At 37.7% G+C, this 26,373-nt stretch overlaps 1 protein-coding gene across 6 annotated transcripts in view; it reads left to right on the forward strand.

Moving 5' to 3' along the window:
• mmd (monocyte to macrophage differentiation-associated) overlaps positions 1 to 26,373 on the forward strand; it is a 57,288-nt gene that overhangs the window by 6,737 nt on the left and 24,178 nt on the right. For 3 of the 6 annotated variants that reach the window (XR_012400582.1, XM_073943509.1, NM_001037419.2), the window contains 1 exon segment: positions 24,640 to 24,911. Coding sequence is in view for 2 of the 3 variants with exons in the window: in XM_073943509.1 (XP_073799610.1) it covers positions 24,886 to 24,911 (26 nt within the window). In the remaining variant the exon portion in view is untranslated. 6 annotated transcript variants of the gene reach the window in all.

The following is a 26,373-nucleotide window of genomic DNA, read 5'->3' on the forward strand; positions in this document are numbered from 1 at the left end:
AAAGTGAGTCCAACATGGCACTAGTAAGGTGTACCTAATAAAGTGGCCAATGTGTATGTATATATATATATATATATATGTATATATATATATATATATATATATATGTATATATATATATATATATATGTATATGTATATATATATATATATATATATATATATATATATATATATATATATATATATATATATATATATATATATATATACATACATATATATATATATATACATACATATATATATATATATATATATATACATACATACATACACATTGGCCACTTTATTAGGTACACCTTAAATATATATATATATATATATATATATATATATATATATATATATATATATATATATATATATATATATATATACAAAATATTTACATAAATACACAAATAAACTTTTATTTTGGTGAAAGATCACAGTTTTTATTCACAGATTAAACATTAACAGCAGCTGACAGTGAACACATTATGTAAATTAACAAATAACTCCAGTTTCAAATAAATTAGGATTTTCTATTCATCATGATTGTGAAAATGTGCAATTTTAAAATTTATAATAATAATAATAATAATAATGATGATGAAAATAATTATAATCATAAATGCTTCTTAATGACCCAAATATTATTTTGATTTCTGAAGTATAATGCTACTGAAAATTCAGCTTCAAATCACAGGACCACAGTTTATTCAAGTATATTAAAAACACTTTAAATTATATTAATATTTTGCAATGTTGCTGTTTTACTTCATTGGAAAAAATATTTCTCTAATAATCGTATGTGTACATGGTATTGTGGCCATTACTTTAGTAACGTTGGGATATTTTGCAGTATTTTTGCACTCACAGGTTTGTATTACACATGGCTTTCTTCCAACAATAACACATGCTGTCATTTATCCAAGTGTAGCATCATAAAAATAATAGACAACTCAGCGCTGAGGTGATTAGATATCATAATAAGACAATCCGTGGATGTTTAGACACGTCGCCTGTTTCAAAGGTTGAGTGACTCGTAGCATAGAGTCAATATTTAACATTGATAACAGAAGACGGCGCTTTTACTATAACATGAAGAGCACTTAAAACAAGCACTTACCTGATCAAAATCAGACTGCTTTTAGTTTCATTTTCGCCACAATGACTTTACCGCTCTTTAACGGCTTTAAAAATTGAATGTGCGAACTGCAAAGCTTCCGGTTTTACACTTTTAACTCCCTACCGCTAAAGAGATATATCCAGCTGCGGACCCGCAGACCCACACACGTTTCAGGCAAACACACAATCTAGCACACACGATCTATGCAAACCATATATGCTTAATGACCGATCAGTCTTCGATTTTTTTTCTTGTTTAACGACGACTAACTCCTTAGGAGCATTATCGCCACCTACTGTTTTTCACAAATATGGCAATAGAGACCATCCATGCTATTATCGCCATTAGACTGTGGACAGTTTAGGGTGTCCCATTTCAGTCATTATTAAATCTTAACAATCATTTTAACATCTGTGCAGTTTTGGAACTCAAATTAAGTAAGTAAAAATAATTAGTTAAACACTTATTTCTGAAATAGTACACAATATTGTTTATTATGTACAACATATATATATGGCTATGATATGGGTAGCAACTGAAATCTGCAGGAAAGTAGATCTCCAGGAACAGGATTGAGCACCCCTGGTATAGAGAATTGAGTCTGTAAAATAACGAAAAATGTGCTGGCAGTTTATTACAAGGTTTTTGTATTGTAATATGCAACACCAAACCAGACATCACTATTAAAAATGTTAATAAAAGTCACTTTTCTGAACTTTTATGGGTTAAAAGTTGTTGAAAAAAATATATAAAAATAAAACATTAATCACAAAATAAGGAAAACTGCTAATTTATGGTTATTTTTTTTTTACAGTTTACTAGTACTACTACTGTTAATAATATTAATAATAATTAATAATAATAATTAATAATAATCATCATCATAATAAATAAAAGGGGGTGGCTTTTTTAATTTGATTGATTGGATTGGAATTGGGTGGCACGGTGCCTCAAAGATTAGCACTGTCGTCTCACAGAAAGAGGGTCGCTGAGTCCCAGCTGGGCCAGTTGGCATTTTTGTGTGGAGTTTGCATGTTCTCCTCGTGTTGGTGTGGGTTTCCTTTGGGTGCTCCGGTTTCCCAATAGGTGAATGAAATAAACTAAATTGGCCATAGTGTATGTGTGTGTGTGTGTGGGTGTGTGTGTGGGTGTTTCCCAGTACTGGGTTGCGGCTGGAAGGAAAAAATATGCTGGAATAGTTAGCGGTTCATACCTCTGTGGCGACTTCAAAAATAGAGACTAAGCCGAAGGAAAATGAATGAATGAATGAATAATAAATAAAAAAGCATGGCTGTTGTATTTAAAGCATGGTAACCCCAAATCAACCATTATTGTAGAGTAATCTTAACCGTGGAATTTATAGTACAACAATAAATGTAATCACTGCTCCAAAGGATGGAAAAATATAACTATACTTTCATTATAATAAAAGCCCTATTACTAGTATTTATATTGGTAGTTTTAATGCATTTAATGAGCAAATAAATACACATAAAAAAGTCAAAGCTTCATCACAATACCTGACTACACTGCAAATAACGTATTTCTTACTTGCATTTTTGATCATGTTTCTAGTCCAAATATCTAAACTTCTTAAATCAAGAACCAATTTCTAGATAAGCAAAACATATTGTCTTGTTTTAAGAAATCGCATTGTGAAGTGGACGCTGACAAGAAAGCGCGAATCCAAACGCAGGTTTATAACACCAAGAGAGCATGTTTAAGAGAGGACGATCCTAAAAACCTGCTGTGAGGAGCGAGACAGAGAGGATTGTGGGTGTTTGGGTTGAAGACGTGCAGTCTGACAGGTGTGTTTGTACCCGGTCCAGCTCTAGAGGATATTATTTTAACTTTCTCCTCTCAGGTGGCTCTTTTGTCATGTCACTGCGGTTCCTACTCTTACAGTCTATAAAAGAGTAATGAGAACTCGTTACCTTTGGGAACGCACTGCAAGCAGAAACCATCCGGGGGTAATTTTACTTCATAGAGTCCCTCCAGACCTGTACTGGTGACAAGGGGCTCTATTTTGACGGTCCATGCGCAGAGCGCAAAACGCAGGGCGCAAACGCTTTCAGGGCGTGTCAGAACAAATGGTTGAGATTATTTTCTTAAGTTTTAGGTGTGTTTTGAGAATAAACCAATTGGAGCCTCATTTCCCATTCCTTTTAAGAGCCAGCTGCGTCACGCCATAAGCGCATTTTGACGTAAAGTAAGTTCACTTTCGCTCTCGTGGACAGGGAAACCTTTACGCACAGACATCAATTAGCCTATAAATAATTAATTTTGTTTGTTAAGCGCAAATATTTGTTTCAAAACTGTTTCTAAATTCAGTTCTAATTTCTAGCAAACGAATAAATGAACAATAATAACAAAGTGTGGTCAAAAACCTGAGTTATATATTAAAACACATGCTGTGCCCCATATGGTCTGAAACCTGACAGGTGGATAAATCTAAGCTTTTTTTTTAATAAAACAAATATAAATATAGATATAATAAATAATACTGCTAATAATACAAACATCATACAAAAGCAAATTGAATCAACTGAAAAAGCCTCCCGAGATGAAGAAAGTAAGGCAGTTTTTAAATCTTCATGTAGGCTAGAAATTAATGTTTTGTAATATTTTAATCATTTATATTTATATCCTGTATATATCCTTATTATATATATATATATATATATATATATATATATATATATATATATATATATATATATATATATATATATATATATATATATATATATATATATCCTTTAGATATTATATAGTTTTCATATGTAAAGATATTTGCGTATTGCTCTGCATCTTGTTTGTAGTGTGTAAGCGAGGCGCACTTTGCGCCTGACAATAGACCGACTTTGTTCTGGTCTAAAGATCAGATTATTTACAGTTTCTCAAAACAGCAACGCGCCAAAACACGCCTGCTTTTTTAGACCAGAACGCCTATGGGCGCACATTTGAGCGCAAATGCTTTTGCTATTTAAACAGCCTGGCGCAACACCTCAAAATGACCCTTGCGCCGAGCTAAAAGTAGCAAAAGAGTATTGCGCCGCGCCGCGCCTTGCGCCACATTGCGCCGGGTGTATGATAGGGCCCAAGGTGTGCAATAGGCCTATATCGGTTGATGAGCTGTTTAAAAAACATTACCCACCTCTTTTTTTGGTTCATTTGATTGCAAAATATTACATTGTATTATGCATGTATAATGTGGTCAAAAAACTATTTGTTAATACACTTTAAAAGCAATTAATTATTTAACTTAAAAGGTGAGTAAACCCACTGATTTAAAAGGGATAAATCACTCTAAAATTTTAATTTGCTCACCATTTACTCACACTCAAGTGTTTCCAAAGCTTTATGCGTTTCTTCATTCATTCATTCATTTTCTTGTCGGCTTAGTCCCTTTATTAATCTGGGGTCACCACAGCGGGATGAACCACCAACTTATCCAGCAAGTTTTTACGCAGCAGATGCCCTTCCAGCCGCAACCCATCTCTGGGAAACATCCACACACACAATCACACATACACTCATACACTACGGACAATTTAGCCTACCCAATTCACCTGTACCACATGTCTTTGGACTGTGGGGGAAACCGGAGCACCCGGAGGAAACCCATGCGAAGGCAGGGAGAACATGCAAACTCCACACAGAAACGCCAACTGAGCCGAGGTTCGAACCAGCGACCTTCTTGCTGTGAGGCGACAGCACTACCTACTGAGCCACTGCCTCGCCTTATGCATTTCTTTCTTCTTTTTAACACAGAAGACAATATTTTAAGAGGATAAAGCTGCAAGCTTCCAAAGTAGCAAAAATGAATACTATGGAATAAATGGTTTTCAGCATTCTTCAAAGTATCTTCTTTTTTTTATTATTAGAATATGCAAAAAGGTACATAAATTGGGATCATACAAATACAAAGAAACATCAACGAAAACAACAAAACAAAACAACGACAATAATCAGGTACTGGTAGGTGCATGCGTGCGTGTGTGTGTGTGTGTGTACGTGTTTTTGTGACATATCAGGACACAAATCTGTATAATGACATGGGTATGACACAGGTATTACAAAAAGGAGGTGAAATATGAGGACATTGGTGATGTCCTCATTTCTCAAAATGCTTATAAATCCAATAGGATGAGTTTAATCAGAGAGTAAAGCTGCACACAGTCTCCTGTGATGGTTGGGTTTAGGGGTGGGGTGGGGTGAGGGCAATATAATACACGGTTTAGGCTGCATAAAATGAATGGAAACCTATGTGATGTCCCCACTTTTCACAAAAACAAACGTCTGTGTGTGTGTGTGTGTGTGTGTGTGTGTGTGTGTGTGTGTGTGTGTGTGTGTGTGTGTGTTTGTGCGTGTGTGTGTGTGTGTGTGTTTGTGTGTGTGAATGTGTGTTTGTGCATGTGTGTGTGAAGGTAACTTGGTGGACAGGTTAGTACATACATAAGGGACAATAACAGTCAATAAATGAAGCAAATATCACAGATATAAATGAAACAGACAGAAAGAAACCTGTCAGTGGCAAGAAGTAACAGTGATGCGAGTAATGTATGATGATAATAATGACAGTAAAAAGAAAGAAAAAAAATAGTAATAATAACTGACAACAACAATAATAAATCACAAGTGCTACACCAACTACTACTACTGAAAGTTACTAATACTACAACTACACTGTAAAAAATAAATCCGTAAAAATTTCCATTAAAAACGGCAGCTGTGGTTGCCAGTACTTTACCGTTAAAAACATGGTACAAACCGTAAAAGCAATTTTTAATTTTTACGGTAAATTACCGTATTTTATTAATTTATAGAGGTAATATGTCTGTATTTTGAATGATTAACATTTACACATCTTTTGTTTCACAGTTAGACACGTTAGCACACCCACATGAAGAAGGTGGTGATGAGGAAAGTACATAATGAGCCAATGCTCATCACAATCAACTTTTCCCACAAGCAGAAAAGAGTATCAGCATATAGAAGGTGCTCAGTGTGATTCACACAGCTACTAAACACCAGTATGGTAACACGCATAAAATTAAAGTCATGAAATAAACATTGTTTATCAACATTAGATGTAACATAAATCTCTAATGTACATAACTGATGAGAAAACAACTAAAAAGATCCATATTAATGTCAACCAAGTGCATAAAAAGTGATGTGCCATGCAGGGAATTCTAGGAAAGTCAATTTACGGTTATTCGCTGTATATATTAAGAAAACATACCGTTAACCAGGTTACGGATTTGTACTGTAGCATTTTTACAGTGTACTTCTGCTATTACAGCCACAACCACAACTCCTACTACTACAATTTCTATTAATACTGATACTACTTCGGCAACTACTACTACTGATGCTACTACAGCGTCTGCTACAACTAATACTACTACAACAATATCTAAAGTATCTTCATTTGTGTTCAACAGAATAAAGAAACTCATAAAGGTTTGAAACAAGTAAAATCCAAGTAAATGATTACAGAATATACATTTTTGAGTGAACTATCAACGTTAAAAGCTGACATTAATCAAAAAAAAAAAAAGCAAATTGGAACCGTTAAGTTGGCCTAACTTAATTAGGCTGGCTTGTGTAGCAACTAAGACTATTGTTATCCCATTTTTCTTAAATTAAACTAAAAATTAAACGCATCTCCTCCTAGAGCTTTCAAGCTATGACCACCAAACTCACACCAGACCTCCAAACTGGTCTGACTCAGGTTGCTATATCTTTTCCGACTGATACGACTTTCGGTTTTCCAAAAAACGTTGCGGGACCGTCGGAAAAATCCCATTGACTTAACATTGGACCAAACTTTGTGAGCTCATAACTCTGCATCAGACTGTCCTACAGACTTCTAACTGGGCTCATTTAACTCAAGACTACCTAACTGCCAATAACTGATGAGCTTTTAACTTTCTGGCCACACCCTAGCAACCACTTTTGGGACCCTAGAAACTGTCCCATAGACTTCCATTCAAAAGACTCTCTTTGACTTTACATTCGGTCAAACTTTGTGAGCCCATAACTCTGCATCAGACTGTCGCACAGACTTCTAACTGGGCTCATTTAACTCAGACTACCAAACTACCAATAACTAATAAGCTTTTAACTTTCTAGCCACACCCCTATCAACCACATACGGCACCCTAGCAACGGTCCCATAGACTTCGATTATAGAGGTTCAGATTGATATTGTCATGCTGCAGTGTGATATCTATCTATCTATCTATCTATCTATCTATCTATCTATCTATCTATCTATCTATCTATCTATCTATCTATCTATCTATCTATCTATCTATCTATCTATCTATCATGCTAGTAACATGCTAATTCATGCTAGAATCATGCTAATAACATGCTAATTCATGCTAGAATCATGCTAGTAACATGCTAATTCATGGTAGAATCATACTAGTAACATGCTAATTCATGCTAGAATCATGCTAGTAACATGCTAATTCATGCTAGAATCATGCTAGTAACATGCTAATTCATGCTAGAATCATGCTAGTAACATGCTAATTCATACTAGAATCATGCTAATAACATGCTAATTCATGCTAGTAACACGCTAATTCATACTAGAATCATGCTACTAACATGCTAACTTATGCTAGAATCATGCTAGTAACATAATCTATCTATCTATCTATCTATCTATCTATCTATCTATCTATCTATCTATCTATCTATCTATCTATCTATCTATCTATCTATCTATCTATCTATCTATCTATCTATCTATCTATTTTTTCATACTTTTTAAAACTGTTTAAAACTAAATAAACTATTACCATCAGGTGTTCACAAGCCAGCCTTAAAGTTTGTCCGCAAACTTTAAGAATCTAGTTTAACTTAATTGCACATGTACTTAATTTCAACTTTTTTAAAAGTAAAATCAACTAATTCCTTTAGTGTGTGGTGATCTATGGACTCTCTTTGAGATCATTCATTTTCCTTCGGCTTAGCCCCATTATTTGTCAGGGGTCACCACAGAAAAATGAACCACCAACTATTCCAGTATCTGTTTTACACAGCGGATGCCCTTCCAGCTGCAACCCAGTACTGGGAAACACCCATACATACTCATTCACACTACAGCTAATTTAGTTTATTCAATTCACCTATAGCGCATGTGTTTGGGCTGTGGGGGAAACCAGAGCACCCAAAGGGAAACCCACATCAACATGGGGAGAACACAAACTCCACATAGAAATGCCAACTGGCCCAGTCGGGACTCAGCAACCTTCTTGCTGTGAAGCAACACTGCTAACCACTGAGCCACTGTGTTGCCCCCCCCTTTCAAGTATCTTGGGGTTTTGCTCACGAGTGAGGGAATGGATGTAACGTGAGATTGACAGGCGGATCGGTGCAGCGGCAGCAGTAATGTGGTCAATGTACTGGTCCGTTGTGGTAAAGAAGGAGCTGATCCGAAAGGCAAAGCTCTCGTCTACGTTTCTACTCTCACCTATGTTCATGAGCTTTGGGTCATGACCCAAAGTACAAGATCTCAAATACAAGCGGCCAAAATGACTTTCCTTTGCAGGGTGGCAGGGCGCACCCTAGGAGCTCTGTCTCCCGGGAGGAGCTCAGAGCACAGCCGCTTCTCCTCCACATCGAGAGAAGTCAGCTCAGGTGGCTTGGGCATCTGCTTCGGATGCCCCCTGGACGCCTACCTTAGGGAGGTGTTCCAGGCATGTCCCATCAGGGAAGACCCAGGACACGCTGGAGAGACTATGTCTCTCGGCTGGCTTGGGAATGCCTCGGGATCCCGCCGGGGGAGCTGGAGGAAGTGTCTGGGGAGAGGGAAGTCTGGGGTACTCTCTTAAGACAGCTTCCCCCATGAACCGGCCCCGGAAAAGCCGTAGAAAATGTATGGAAAGGATGAATGAATGAATTTTGAATTAGCAAGTAATATTTAGTTTTTGAGTGGACTTTCCCTTTAAATCTTTAGGAATGTGCGTCAGCCATGCTACCAAAAGCATGACTGTGAAAGAGGAAAGAGATGCATAAGATACCAAGCACTAATTGAATTAACTTGAATGTTGTTCTGCATTCTAGCTGAATGAGCAAGACATAAAAACTCCATGTGTCGTTTATGTTGAAATGAGAAACACTGATATGCTGTTTCTGGCAGATGAACACTTGCAAAATTCGATAAACATTGATAACTTATCTACCTCATATAGATTAACTAACATTGTTTCCCACAGAGCAGTGTCTGTCAGCGTGCGAAACATGATACGTTGGTTGGTAACTTGTTCGGTAATGTTAGTTTGTGTAATACATGCTTCAGTGAATAAAATGAATGTATTTATTTAAATAAAATCTCATTTATTAGTTAAACATATTCAAGTTTTCAGTGCTTTGTGGGATATTTAGTGTATTCTGACCTTATTTTTAATCAATTTGCAACAATTTAAAATTCACATCGTCATTATGGGGTATTGTGTGTAGAATTGTGAGGACATAAATTCATTTAATCCATTTTTGGAATAAGGCTGTAACAAACAGCTGTGGAAAAAGTGAAGCACTGTGAGTACTTTATGGATGCACTGTATTTTATTTCGTTTGTTAAGTACAAAGATTTGTTTCGAAACTATTTCTAAATTCAGCTCTAATTTCCAGCAAGCGAATAAATGAACATTAATAATGAAGTGTCGTCAAACAACTGAGTTATATCCAAACACACGTCCTGTTCTTATGCCCCATATGGTCATGTAGCTGTCTCCGAAACCCGACAGGAGCACAAATCTAAACCTGTTTTTATTCAAACAAATATAAATATACATATAATAAATAATACTGCTAATAATATTATTATAAAAATGCAGATTGTCAAGAATAAACAAAAAAAAAATTGAAAATGACGTGAAAATTACTGTTGCGCTGGTCTGAAAATACATGCTTCAATAAATAAAATGCATTTATTTAAATAATATCTCATTTATTATTTAAACGTATTCAAGTTTTCAGCATTTTGAGGGATATTTAGTGTATCCTGACCTACAGTATCCTCTGATTAGCTATTTCAGAGGTTACTAGCTCAAAATACAAACCAATTTTACTTTTAGGCTTTGATGTAATGATCTGGCCCACAGCACTATAGCCAGGTGCATCATGGGAAACAGTTATTTTTTGTGTTATTAGTTAAATACATGGGTTGTTTTGTTATAAACTTTATATTTGTTTATGTTTAAATTAGCATCTGTGTTTTAAGCCCAATATTTCTTTGGTTTATTCACCTTATTCTCAGCTGTCGAGCGGGCGCTGCGATTTGAATCTTTTTATCTCGCGACTTCCGGTCACATTCACTTCCATTCATTTTTTGACGTTAACAACTGCTCGTTACGCTGCTTGATGTTGCAATTTAATATTTTCTTATTATATTATGCTACTTGGTCTGTGTAGTCATGCAAACATTTGTTTGTTGAGCAAGTAGTTTGGCCATTTTCTGCCGTTTATTATTCCTAGTCATTTCTCCCATAGGCGACTGAATCGGAAGTTCTAAGACAATCGCAAAAACAGGCGCACTTCCGCATTTTAGAATAAGGTCAATAAAATACTGGTCATTACCATTAACGAGGGTGGTGTGTAAAGAAAGCATCCCTGTGGTATGGTCCTTTGTAGGATATCGTTCATGTTTAAAGCTTAAAATAAAAAGGACAACCGACAGTGTTGTCTCCTACCTACTTTTTCTGCCAGATTGCTAACAGAGACACTTAGGGTCGAGCAGTGTATGTGACATGAGTGTTCTTCTCGCTAACACACTAGAAAGCAAAGTTATGCGCCCTAAATGCTAGCACCCTGCTAGCCGTTTTAGATTATTATTTAAACAGTTTAGGTAGGTTATATTAGCTCCAGTTGCCCACGTACAGCAGTTATTACAATATGTTGAAACAAACATCTGTTTTACTAGAAAGATGTCTTGTGAACGCTTACCATGATTATCCGTGCTCTAAAACTGCCGGTTTCAGTCTGTTGAATGAATATTTTCCTGCATATACTGACTGGCAAGATTTTGCGTTGACAATGGACAGTTAGGGGTGGTCAAATGTATATTTACACATATTAAATAATAATTTTATTATGAAATATACAGATCGGATTTAACCATTACTCAGTACTAAGAGGGTTTACCCGTCATCCATGTTGTTTTGGCATCCTTTCTCCATTTAGGGGGGATCAAGCATTAATTAGGGAAGTCAATCTCCACCAAACCCCCCTGTAATTCACACCCTGATGTCTGTGGATCAAAGAACGGTCACTAAACTAATTCAGATGACATCATCCAGATGTGGTGTTCTAATCATTCTACGGTGTTCTAATTAAGCATTCCATTTAGTTCCATTTAAATGCCTGTTCTAAACCTGACTATTATTAGGTGCACTTGATGCTTTTAAAGCATTTCATTTTGTATTGGAATTCACAAAGCTCGATCTGTATTGCCATAATGCGTTAATATTCAGCCAGCCTGGTGAAAGGGGTGTTTTTTCTCAAAAAGTGGATTAATTATGAGGTTACATTCTCAGAAAAAAAAAAAATTGTACAAAGTTGTACCAAATAATAATAATAATAATGTAGAGCTTGTCGATTTTTCTAGCCCAGGGTTTTTCAAAGTCTAAGACAGTGGGCCTCCCTTTTGACACAACTTATCCATTGGCGCTTCCCTCCTCCCAAACACGCACACACAAAATTCTGGAGGTTTTCCTGCTACCTCATCATGCTTGGTTTCAAGGTGTCGCCGAAGTTTAGCGGGTCTCATGCTGTCATTAGCCAAAATATCTTGACAAACCACACATAAAGGTCGTGGTTCATCAGCTGATCCTGTCCACGTAAATCCTAAACTCAAATACTGATCATATGGTCGTCTTTTGGGTTGAACTTGAAGGCTTTGAATCGGGGGGGTCCCAGAAACCGATCCATTGTATTAGCAGCATGATTAGCAGGCATATACCTGTATTGGTGGGCTTGCCAAACAGAAGCGAATTCACAGCTATGGCCTTCTGGGTAAAAAAGGTTTTCTTATTTTTGACGTATTATTTATTTTAGCTTTGTTTAATTAAAACGTTTAAAAATAATTAAAAAATACATATAATAATTAAACTTAATAATTATATATTTTTTTATATAATATTTTTCCCGCGCCTCCCCTGACATGCTCTGGCGCCCCCAGGGGAGGCACGCCTCACACTTTAAAACCCCTGTTCTAGCCTCTTTCATATAAAAAAAACTGTACATTTGAAAACTTATGGAAAACAACAATAGGCAAATTATTATTATTATTATAAACTTTATTATGGTCCACTTTTGGTGCATCACACCTTTTTTTGGTCATATTTTTTCTTTCAAGAGAAAGGTCCACGATTTAGAATAAAAGTTTATTGTAAAATGCAGTATAGATCAGTGAACCATGACTTCACTTACGTCAGATTCCACTTGGTCATAAAGCCTTTGATGGGTTATTTTTAATAATTTATGATGGCTTAGCATTCAAAATAGGACAAATGAGCTCATGTAAGAGACAAATTCTGGACCTTTGACGGTGGAACCACCCGGAACCCCACACACACACACACACACCCTCCCCCCTGGCTACGGGCCTGATATTATTCATAGACAGGAGCGGTTGAGAAGACGTCATGTAAGATTACGAGGAGGAAGAGAAGGATCAGCTTTCCTTTTAACGTCTTAGCGTAATTCCCCTTTTTCATTTAGCGCTTTTGACTTCCTCTAACTGCAGTACCAGACCATTAATAGCAGGAAGAGATTGCTGGGTTTAAGACCTTCAGTACATTTGTTTTTGTTTCACAAAAATAGTCGAAATGTTCATGCATGCATGTGACTTTTAAAAGCCTCCGTCTCTCTGTGTGCACTGCAGCAAGGGTTAAGCTGAAATCCGCAATAGCCCTACTTCTTATCTTGCATTTACCTAACAGACACGCTGTCCAAACGCCATGCAGAGCAGCTATTTATAGCTGAAAGCGAAATTAATACATGAATTAATTACTTTTACAAATATTTCCCAAATGATGTTTAACAGAGAAGGAAATTTTCAAAGTATTTCATATTTCCTCTGGAGAAAGTCTTATTTCTTTTTATTTGGCTGAAGAAATGCAACTTTATTTAGTTTTTTTTTTAATACCTTCTGTTGTCTTTGAATTCTGTATACACCGTTCACTCTTTAGATCAAAAATGACGTGCCTTCACTAAACCTCTAAAATAAAGCAGCTAAAATTAATTTCAATCCTCAAATCTATGTTGCATGCAGTGGCGTAGCGGACAGGCATGCAGGTCATGCACTGCAGTGATGCGGGGGCCCCCCCCAAAAATCAAGGTTGTTAAAAACTGGTGTCAACCGATCATTAATTGTTCAGTTTGATTTTATGATCAAAAAGAATACTAACAATCCATAACCTCCCATCCGTTTCACTTTAATAATTCATACATTAAAAATATACTCAAGATGTTATTTTGACAGTTTATTTATTTGGTAATTTAATACCTGATTTTGTTTACGAAATGTATGTATATTTATTTCAAACATTGTTAAAACTACAAAACACAAAAGAGTTCTGATTATTTCTACCTTTAACAACGCAGCCAGAATTACAGCATGTATAGTGTCTCATACTTTCCCCACTGCATTTGAATATGTGTGCCTGTTGCCAAACAACGTTCTGCTAATAAACATAACCTTATGGTTGAAAAAAAAAAAACATTACTTCAGATGTGTTTTTTAAAATTTCTCTGAATAAACCTTGCTTTTCACTTAATTATTTTGTCGGCCAGTTTTCTGCAAAATAAACAAGAACAACAAATAACATTTTAGGTGAAATGAATTGCATTCAAAACCACTTGCGTTCAGCGGCCAAAACACAAACTGTTAGCCTTAATAAAAGTAACATATTCATGAGTAATGTCTTATTATTGACTGTATAACCAAAAATAAAACAGTAGCTTAGGCAATTTTAAAAGGTTTTTGCTGTTAATGGCAAAATCACCCATCATGCCAGTGTAGATTCATTTTGATTCACTTAATCAAGTCGTTTTACCACAATGAGTCCGACAGCCTTTCAGTCGGGCATTTTACTTTGGGAACTTTGTACAGAAAAATGCTTTAAGAAAGGACATTGGACCAGAATGTCCAGAATGGACATTTTTAAAGATATTTTTGACTTTTTAAACACCATTTTAACAAACCATCATTAAACAATAATTACCCTATCGTGCCCATTTAACCTAATTAACCCAGTTAAGCCTTTAAATGTCACTTTAAGCTGTATAGAAGTGTCTTGAAAAATATCTAGTCAAATGTTTTTACTGTCATCATGGCAAAGATAAAATAAATCAGTTATTAGAAATGAGTTAATAAAACGGTAATGTTTAGAAATGTGTTGAAAAAATCTGCTCTCCGTTAAACAGAAAATGGGGAAAAAATACACAAGGGGCCTAATAATTCAGGGGGGCTAATAATTCTGACTTCAACTGTATATGCAGTGAGGGGTCCCGCCTTAACCCTTGTGGGTGGGCCCACGCAGTTTGCGCTACGCCACTGGTAGCATAAAGAAACAACCTCCTCTTCATCACACACTCTTTGAATGTCTAGGTTTTCCCTCATCAGTGTGCAGTATTGCATCAGCGTTTAATCAGTATAGGCAACACTCGGTTTTTGACTATAGTAAAGAGTATATGTTAAAAGCCTGCATAAGTGTATAACATCAAGCTAGACAGTATTTATAAAGTTTGGAGCAGATTGTTAATGAGTGTGTGTGTGTGTGTGTGTGTGTGTGTGTGTGTGTGTGTGTGTGTGTGTGTGTGAGTAGTTTTTTGTGGGTTTTATAGCTGGCAGGTCCAAATTGACCCAAATGACAACTGTTATACCCTAAATGTTTACAGCCTTCATCAAAAATGACTACAGAAAACGATTAATTTTGTGGTCATTTTAGACTAAGTAAAACAAACAAAAATTTCAAGATATTTTTTTTTTTCTGCTGTTAAAATGATGCCCGGGTCAAAAATGACCCGTAATTTAACAGGGGGTTAATAATTAAGGCGTTGTAAAAATCTTCTCTCTGTTAAACAACCAGGGGTGGACTGGGACCAAAAATCAGCCCTGGCACTGTAGCCACATTACCACATCGACACAGCCTGATACACAGACACGCACATTTACTACTTATATTGGTGTACAGATGGTAAAATAATATAAGCACTACCATATTTCATAGATATTTAAACATTTAATGTATGTGACTGGAACAAAAACAACTTGTTGACAACCCCCCCCCCCCCCCCCCCCCCCCCCCCACACACACACACACACACACACACACAAACACACACACATCTACATGCACTACGGACAATTAAGCCTACCAAATTCACCTATAGCACATGTGTTTGGACTTGTCAGGGAAACCAGGAGGAAACCCACGAGAACATGCAAACTCCACACAGAAACACCAAACCAACTCAGCCGAGGCTCAAAAAAACGACCTTCTTGCACCCCTGCGCTGTGTCATTTCGACACTGTTTCAGTTAATTTTATGCATTTGGCAGCGTCTGATTTGAAAGACATTTTTTTTTGCTTTCTCTGAGCTTTTCGGCACCACCTTTTTTACGGTCCATCTCTGACAATTAGCTTGTGTTGCACGTACTGTTTATTTGACATTCTTGCCAGATTTTGATTATGTCTGCGTAACCTCTAATTGGGTCAGCCCATCTAGAAACCAGCCGATCATTGTCGATTGGGCCAATGCTTAACATTTATTATTATTATTACTAGTATCATCATTATCATCATCATCATCATCATCATCATAATACTCATATCTTGAAAGAGATAAAAGCTGCCTGCATGTAAAACAATACATATAACAAAAAAAATAAATTAAAAAAATAGCTGACCGGCCCACATTTAAAGAATGGTCCGGCCCTTCTGGCATTTGCCAGAATTGCCAGATGGTCAGTCCGCCCCTGTAAACAACTTTCAGTGTCCTAACTAGACGCGGCAAGATTCCAGCGACAAGCAATTTGTCTGACCCCACCAAACACGACAGAAGCATTTATATACCAGCCATTGATTAAAGTACCAGCCACTGCACTCCTGACGACATAGTAAAGGTCATAATCTAATTAATACATATTAGATCACTGACTGTTTTTTCAAGATCTGAGGTGAACTGTCTGCTGCTGCATTTACCTACGCTTGCATTGTTGGATTGCAACTGAAACTTGCAGGTCTTGTGGGGGACATTTTAGGTGTTAAAAGCTACACTTTTGTTAGCAGTATTTCTTGACTGTTTGATGCATGCATGCCTCATTTCTGCTGCTGCATCACAGCGCCACAGGAAACGCTCATTCTGAGAAAGCCTGGCATGTGGCTGCTGTCACGACGCTGCAAAAATCATTCTTACACCCCAAAGGCTTCCTGTCATGCATGTTGACCTACAGACTCTCAGAGCGGAACACTGCGAAAGTGTTGACTACAGAGCGTGATATTGAAGAAAAATGTGCAAAATGCAACAGGAAAGCGTCATGGGCGGCACAGTGTTTCAGTGGTCAGCACTGTCGCCTTACTGCAAGAAAGTCGCTGGTTCGAGTTCCAGCTGGACCAGTTTGCATTTCTGTATGGAGTTTGCATGTTCTCCCCGTGTAGGCGTGGGTTTCCTCCGGGTGCTCCGGTTTCCCCCACAGCCCAAACACATGCGCTATGAGTGAATTGGAGCTAAACTAACCATAGTGTATGAGTGTTTCCCAGGACTGGGTTGCAGCTGGAAGGGCATCTGCTGTGTAAAACATACGCTGGATAAGTTGGCGGTTCATTTCGCTGTGGTAACCCCTGATGAATAAAGAGACTACGCCGAAGAAAAATCTACAAATGAATTAAATCAATGGTGAAATGTTGAACTAACACGGTTAATAGCAGAATTCTTGCAGAAATACTACATGTAAAAAAGCCACCAATCAGAAATCAAAGGTGTGAAAAGAAATCTTTAGCTCCACCCACTCCAATTAAGCACTTCTGATTATTAGTCACCTCAAACCAACATCTTTAGATATATAGTTATATATTTGTCCATTGATTTAAATTAATTTTATTTTCATTTTAACAACCTTTTTGTACAAAAAAGTAAAAAAAGTACGGTTAAAAAGTCATTTCTTTATATTACTTAACTCATTTTAATAGACTTAATCAGGTTTAGATTTTAAAAAAGTTATGCAAATTGTAGTTTGAGTTTTAAGTCAAAGTACGTTCAAGTGACTTGTAAAGTCAACTTAAAAATTTAAGGCAGCAACAATTTTTTATGGTATTATTAGTTAGCATAACAGCATTTTCAAACCATCTGTACAATCAACCCCACATTTTTTTTTTTTTAACATTTGAAACTATTTCAGAGGTTGCCACAGTGGAATGAACCACCAACTCATTCATTCATATCTTTTCGGCTTAGTCTCTTTATTAATCAGGGGTCGCCACAGCAGAATGAACCGCCAACTTATCCAGCATATGTTTTTCACAGCAAATGACCTTTCAGCTGCAACCCAGTACTAGGAAACATCCATACACACTCATTCACACACATACAGTCGCCTACAAAGCGACTTCTGGCTTTGCTCCTTCTTATCTGCTCTCACGTCTGCAGATCTATGTGCCCTCCAGAAACTTGCGTTCTGTGAATGAACGTCGCCTCGTGGTTCCATCCCAAAGAGGGAAGAAATCACTTTCGCGAACGCTCACGTTCAACCTGCCCAGTCGGTGGAATGAACTCCCTAACTGCATCAGAATGGCAGAGTCACTCGCTGTCTTCAAGAAATGACTAAAAACTCAACTATTTAGTCTCCACTTCACTTCCTAATCTGCAATTGCCTCTCTGGATATACCACTAACTGTACTCAAAAAAAAATAATAATAATAAAAAATACTAATGCTTTCCTTCTTAGACTTTACAGACCTGAAACTTGCCTACAGCACTTATTCATTGTTGCTCTTATAGTTGTGTAAATTGCTTCCTTGTCCTCATTTGTAAGTCGCTTTGGATAAAAGCATCTGCTAAATGACTAAATGTACATGTAAATGTACATACACTACGAACAATTTAGCTTACCCAATTCACCTATAGAGCATGTCTTTGGACTTGGAAACCGGAGCACTCGGAGGAAACCCACACCAACACGGGAAGAAAATGCAAACTCCACACAGAAATGCCAACCGACCCAGCCTGGGCTCAAACCAGCGACCTTCTTTCTGTGAGGCAACAGTGCTTACCACTGAGCCATCGTGCCACCCATTTAAAACTTTTCATTAATTATTTTACACCATGTAACGAACAAACGTTACATGCTTTAATTGTTGTTTTAGTTTCTTGTGATGCGAGAAGCACTGGTTGCAATATTACTACAGGCCACTAGGTTGCACTAGAGGGGAGTGAGAACTGGATATATTCCAGCTCACCATAGAGCAAGTGAGTCGTGTTTGGTAGAGGGAACCACATGGTGAACTGAGGCTACCGACCCACTCCGGTTCTGATTGTTTTGAGAACATTATTGTTGCTGCTCAAATACAGGACCTGTTGTCCTAGAGATGTTCAGATGAGGTGTTTGTTGGTGCTTTGGTTTCAACGTTCTTTATGCTTCTCATTGGCAAATGAACTATATGTGTACTGTACACGTGGAATGACGGTCAGTGACTCTTAGGGCCTACTCACACTATGCCATCCGTACCGTGCCCAGGCCCGTTTCCCGGATCGTTTGAGAAGTGTGAGTGCGCTGAATCGCGCTCAAGCACGGTTCACTTGGCCGGCCCTGGCCCGGTTGGAAGAGGTGTGCCTGTACACTTGTGGTTTGGCATGGTACGCTTGTGTGTGAGTGCAAAACGCGCCAAAGCCCGAAACCGAAAGCGAGACGTGACTTTTAAGGGACTGTTTGAAATGGATTTATTAATCATTCTTACTGTTCAGTGAACGCAAACTGCCGTAGTTTATTAAATACGCAAACTGCTCACAGCACGCCAGCTGCGCGCCTTCAGCAGACCTCCTCATTCCTGCAGCACGAGAGCTTTATGATTGTTTATGAGCGCCAAAAGTGGCGGATCTGTTCGGCGAAATATCTGACTGCGTGTCCCCGCATCCCTAAGGACTGTTTGGCGAAATATTTGACAGCATATCAAACTACTGAAACGATATAACTAGAGAAATCTCCACTGTGCTACTGAGTGAGAGCGTATGGCAAGCATTTTAATCTAATTTTAGCATTTAAACCTTTGTTCTGACTAACCATAAATATATTTAGAGATATCTCTAATTATATTTTGACTAGTCATAATTATAATTCGACTAGTCAGAATGACAATTAGAGATATCTGCAATTACAATTGTACTAGTACGAAATCAGATTGGAGATATCTGCAAATATATTATGACTAGTCATATTCCTCCATTGACTTCCATTGAAAAATATTTGCAGATATCTCTAACTGAGTTTTGACTCGTCAAAAATCCAATTCAAGATATCTACAACTGTAATTCGACTATTGGTAAATTAATTAGATATCTTCAAATATATTTGTAAATATCTCTAAATATGATGAATTAAAGACATCTCCAAATGTATTATGACTAGTAAAACTCAGTTAGAGATATCTCTAATTACAATTGTGACTAGTCAAAACTCATTTAAAGATATCTGCAAATATTTTTCAATGGAAGTCAATGGAGGAATATGACTAGTCATAATATATTTGTAGATATCTCCAATCTGATTTCGTACTAGTACAATTGTAATTGCAGATATCTCTAATTGTTATTCTGACTAGTCGAATTATAATTATGACTAGTCAAAATATAATTAGAGATATCTCTAAATATATTTATGGAGTCAGAACAAAGATTTAAATGCTAAAAAGGCTTGCCATAGAGAGCGCTTCTGAACAGCGCAGCAGCGATGACGTAAGCGTGCCGAGGCCCGATATGGTGTGAGCGCGGGCCGTCGGGGGAGACGGGAGGGGGGACAAGCGTGCTTTGGCCCGGTTCGAGGCAACTGTACCTAGTGTGAGTACGGCCTTAAATTCCTCATCATACTACCGTTTTCCCAATGTGAGGAAGTGGATCTTATTGCATCGCACTCAAATCCATCTACGCAACATTCACCCAACCATCTATATCATTTACACAGACTGTTTACATTCAATGACTGCTTGGTTTTGGATATTGATTACTTTTGTTTGTGTGGACTAAATACTGTATACACATGTAGAGAAATTAAACAAGAAGGAAAAAGGGCTAAACAGGCTTGTGAAGTTTATTTTAATTTCAGTATGTGTGAAATAAAAATTCTGTGAACTCCCTCAGTGTAACATCTTGCATGCATAGAGGTGGTGTTACAACCAAAACAATGCTGTATTGTTGTCAAATGGTTCAAAAAGATATATTCCAATCCTCAATTCCATCTCCAAAAGCTCTCATACAAACACTTTTAAAACATTTAATTCATTTATCGAATTATTGTTATTTTAAAATGCCCCGGGAACCTTTAGAAACTGTTTTAACGCCACTTAATGGGAACATTACCATCTATTTTTGCCAGCTGGGTTGGAGCCATGATGACCTGGCAAGCATTTAAAGTCTGAGACTGAGACCTGCAGTCAGACGGACAGGTAAATCTCCCTGCAGTGCTGTTAATTGATCCTATTACTGTGGACAGGTATTTATAACCATGGTGCCGGATGATTTATATTCACCTCGGTATTTACATAATATAAAACTTTTCACTCTGTAATGTTTATTCTTGCAGAAATGTAAAAAACTTGAACATTTCTCCCCAAACAATCACATTTTAGCAATAATTTGTACGTTTTTTTTTTTTTGTCCTGGAAAAGCAGCTAAAATGTATCAAAACAAAACACAGACGTTTTAATTCAGTTAACAGCCTTACATAAATGTTCGGTGACATTTAATGCCGTTGATTCTGGTTTATGTAATGTTGCTTCTGGCCACAGAATCCCTGAGCCATGGCTGCTCCTCACCCCAACACACCATTTCACAGTAATATTGAGCAAGTTTGCCCTTAGCATTAGTTGCGACACGAGGTTAGAAATGCATTTTGTTTGTGTGTGTGTGTGTGTGTGTGTGTGTGTGTGTGTGTGTGTGTGTGTGTGTGTGTGTGTGTGTATGTACAAAAAGTAATGGTTCAGCTGACTGTCCAACGAGACAAATATTCCTTCATCCCTGAGGGGAAATTGACCAGAAAAACAGAAGCATAACTGCACAGTGCTCACACGAAAGAATACTATAGTACTTTATACTAATATAGTGTGTTTTTTACCATACTAAAGTACTTAATAAATCTACTGTGGTAATACTATACTTTAAACAACTATATAATAGGGATGTAACAATATTGTAAATACCGTCATACCGCAATAGTAATTTTTTCAATATTACCGTAGGCGCATGACTCAATAAAACTATATTTCTGAGAAAAGTTTGCTTAGGCGAATGAAGCGAACGGGAGGTAGCGGGAACTACAATTCCCATCAGCCTAGCCGTGGCCATCATCCTTTGCGGTCTGTTGTCACAACAGGTCCAGTAATGCGGAAATGGAGTGTGTTGCTAGTAGCGGGGAAGAAAAAGAGCTGGAAATGATCGAACCTAAAGCGGGTTTTAAATCGGATGTGTGGAAGCATTTCGGTTTCTTTCTAAAAACATACGAAAAAGTAGAAAAGGTGACAGACAAAGAAAAAAACAGTATGCAGGCACTGCCAGACTCTGGTGAAATATAAGTTGGGGAATACGACTAATAACAGTCATGGGGACTGCAGAAACACAGCACACTTGTTAGATTGATGCAGACATTGACTTGTACCGCAAAGAGACCTCTATCTCACTCATGGCTTGTCCTCTCAAGTGGTGGAAAGACGATGGACAACGTTACCTAATGCTGTCAACCTTGGCTAAATCATATCTCTCTGTCACAGAAACCTCAGTCCCAAATGAGAGTTTTTTTTTCTGTTGCAGGGCACATGCCCAGAGATCCCAGATTTTACCAGATTATAGTTATATGATCATTTTCCTTAAAAAACACATCTCTATCTATGTGAGTGAGTGATTAAATGTTGAATGTGATGAGTTTTCAACAATACTAAATCGAAACTTTATTTTTTTTATATGGTTTAATAGTTTTTTGTTATTAAAATTGAAAAATTGAAGTTCCTGTTTCAAAGCTTTCAGATAGATGGCTAATTTGTATGTCATCGATATGTTCAGTGCTAAGGTAAATAAACACTTTTGGCTCTTTTTTTCGAGTCTTTTCATTAGTTTTGTTTTTCCTGTAAATGATTCAATAAATACCGTACCATACCATTCATACCGAGGTATTATCGTACCGTGAAATTCTGATACCGTTACATCCCTACTATATAAACAAACTGGCCAATACTGTAAGTTTCTACAACTAAGTATATTGTACCTTTCTGTGCCCGACAATTGAGTTGTCATGGTCCTAACCTTCGACCACCACCCGTTCCACAATGCACCGGCCCCTTACGACTACCCCTGTAGCTGGTGGGCCCACAGGAGGATGGTCCCATGTCCGGCCAGGTTCTGTGGAAAAAAAAAAAAAAAAAGCCACCAGGTGCTCGCATACGAGCCCCAACCCCAGACCTGACTCCAGAGTGGGGCCCCGGCTACACCATACCGGGCAATGTCATGGTCCTCAATGTAATTAAGTTCATAAGGGATTGTTGAACTTCACTTAGTCTGACCTGTCACCTAAGACCTTTTTGCCTTGGGAGACCCTACCAGGGGCATTACCCCCCCAACAGCATAGCTCTTAGGATCACTCATGCACTCAAACCCCTCCACCATGATAAGGTGGCGGTTCATGGAGGAGGCAAAGCTCTTGATTTGCCATTCAATCTACAGGGTGAGGAGCTCTGTCACCCGAGAGAAGCTTGGAGTAGAACCGCTGCTCCTACACATTGAGAGAAGTCAGCTGAGGTGGCTGGAGCATCTGTTGATGCCTCCAGGATGCCTACCTAGGGAGGTGTTCCAGGCATGTCCTACCATGGGAAGCCCTGGGGGAAGACCCAGGACACGCTGGAGGGACTATGTCTCTCAGCTGGCCTGAGAGCGCCTTAGGATCCCCCCGGATGAGCTGGAGGAAGTGTCTGGGGAGAGGGAAGTCTGGAGTTCTCTCCTAAAACTGCTGCCCCCGCAACTTTGCCCCGGATAAGCGGATGAAAATGACATGACAGTATATTGTGCTAAAATACACTACAGTTTACTGTAGTAAAAACTAAATTATACTGCAGTATTTGGTGGGTGGGAATCAGGGGGGAATCGCACGGGGCCCCCTTATCGCACCATGTGCTACGCCACAGTGGGGGATATTTTCTTGGCCCACTTTGGGTCCATTAGCACCAATTGAGCATCGTGTCAACACCACAGCCTATGAATATTGTCGCGGATCCTGTCCATCCCTTTATGACAACAGCATACCCATCTTCTAATGGCTGCTTATCGTGCCATGTCATTAAGCGTGAATTATCTCAGACTGGTTTCTTGAACATGACAAGGAGTTCACTGTACTCAAATGGCCCCCACAGTCACCAGATCTCAATCTAATAGAGCACCTTTGGGATGTGGTGGAACTGGAGACTCGCATCATGGATGTGCAGCCGACAAATCTGCAGCAACTGTGTGATGCTATCATGTCAATATAGAGCAAAATCTCTGAGGAATATTTCCAGTCTCTTCTTGAATCTATGCCACGAAGGATTAAGGCAGTTCTGAAGGTGAAAGAGGGTCCAACCCAGAACTAGTAAGGTGTACCTAATAAAGTGTATGTACTATACACACACACACACACACACTTATACACTGTGGTATAATAAAAAAAAACACAAAAGTATTTACTATTGATTAATAGATTTTTAATGTGGATGCTGTAAAACTGAAAACCAATGGAAAGTACTTTCAGTACCAAAGAATCACGTGGTAATACCACATACTATGAAAATAAATGCCTACAATTTCCATACACCACGATATTTACATGGTAGTCTTAGGTACTTCATTAAAATTGTGGTATTTGATACCAAACACACTTACCATATGAAATACACTAGTATTTACGTGGTGGCACCATGGTAAAAGGACACTGCAATGTCACTTGGGTACTTATAAAAGCAGGCTTCGGTTAATTAAACTTAGTTTCCGTTTTAAATTCCAACAGAGTGACAAAAGAAAGCCTCATTTGTCCTTATCAGTGTTACTTCACTGAGTTGTCATACCTGTTTGAATCGTGTCTTGTACTCTCTCACCATCATTCGCCCCGCCTACTATTGTTGCGTCAAACAAAGCGAGAAAATTTGCGCCTGTGATTGGACGAACGCTTCAAGCGTCCCAGTCACACCACTCTCTCATTGGTCGAACTCCCTGTCAATCAGATGTGCCGAAAAAAATGCTCAAAATGTACAACTCCGGCTTTTGCTAGTCACAGAAAGAGCGTTAAAGGTAGAGAAGGAGAGAGGGGGACCGGACGAGAGACGGAATGATGTGACAAAACCCAGCTTTACGGATGATTCAGGGTATTTTGAGGGAGCTGTGGTGATACGGAAGCGTTATGTGTCGAAGTGGGATTGTTTTTTTGTGAATGAGGCCTCGAACATCCGATTCATTTGTTATCATCCGATTATTTTTGCTGACCCCAGACCTGTGTTTGTTTGTGTAAATATTCGCGAGATGAAGAGGGTGAATAGTTTCCAGAGGTGAGTACAGATGCTAACCAGCTAACGGGTCGGACTCTGTTACTAATAACAGTGTATTGAATTTGCCTGATGTGATTTGATTAACGTTAGCTTTAAGTCTTTGTTTGTATGCCCACATTTCTTATTCAGATAAGTTAGCAGCTTTTAAAAGGGTGATAGACACTGCAAGCTATATTAATCCATCAGATCATGCATCTTTATCTAGTATATGCTATACTGAGACCAGAACACTACAAACACATCCTGATGTAGGGATTTTATTTAATGTTTAGTGCCAAGACTTGATTAATCTATTCATATAATGTCTTTATGTTCTCAATTCCTAATGCAGAGATCAGATCATGCTTGGTTTTTACTGCATTTTACCTTGTTTAGACATCAGATCATGCATCTTTATCTAGTATATGCTATACTGAGACCAGAACACTACAGACACATCCTGATATGAGGATTTTAATTAATTTTCAGTGCCAAGATTTGATTAATCTCTTCATATAATCTCTTTATGTACTCAATTCTCATTGCAGAGATCAGATCATGCTTGGTTTTTACTGCATTTTACCTTGTTTAGACATCAGATCATGCATCTTTATCTAGTATATGCTGTACTGAAACCAGAACACTACAGACACATCTTAATGTGAGGATTTTATTTCATTTTTAGTGCCAGGACTTGACTAATCTCTTCATATAATATATTTATGTACTAAATTCCCAATGCAGAGATCAGATCATGCTTGGTTTTACTGCATTTTACCTTGTTTAGACATAAGATCATGCATCTTTATCTAGAATATGCTGTACTGAAACCAGAACACTACAGGCACATCCTGAAATGAAGATTTTAATTAATTTTTAGTGCCAAGACTTGATTAATCTATTCATATAATGTCTTTATGTACTCAATTCCTAATGCAGAGATCAGATCATGCTTGTTTTTACTGCATTTTACCTTGTTTAGACATCAGGTCATGCATCTTTATCTAGTATACGCTATACTGAGACCAGAACACTACAGGCACATCCTGATATGAGAATTTTAATTCTTTTTTAGTGCCAAGATTTGACTAATCTCTTCATATAATGTTTTTATGTACTCAATTCCTTATGCAGAGATCAGATCGTGCTTGTTTTACTGAATTTTACCTTTTTGAGACATCAGATCATACAACTTTATCTATTATGTACTATACTGAGACCAGAACACTACAGACACATCCTGATATGAGAATTTTAATTCTTTTTTAGTGCCAAGATTTGACTAATCTCTTCATATAATGTTTTTATGTACTCAATTCCTTATGCAGAGATCAGATCGTGCTTGTTTTACTGAATTTTACCTTTTTGAGACATCAGATCATACAACTTTATCTATTATGTACTATACTGAGACCAGAACACTACAGACACATCCTAATGTGAGGATTTTAATTCATTTTTAGTGCCAAGACTTGACTAATCT

The sequence above is a fragment of the Danio rerio genome, chromosome 3, assembly GCF_049306965.1.
Source record: "Danio rerio strain Tuebingen ecotype United States chromosome 3, GRCz12tu, whole genome shotgun sequence".
NCBI classification, from domain to species: Eukaryota; Metazoa; Chordata; class Actinopteri; order Cypriniformes; family Danionidae; genus Danio; species Danio rerio.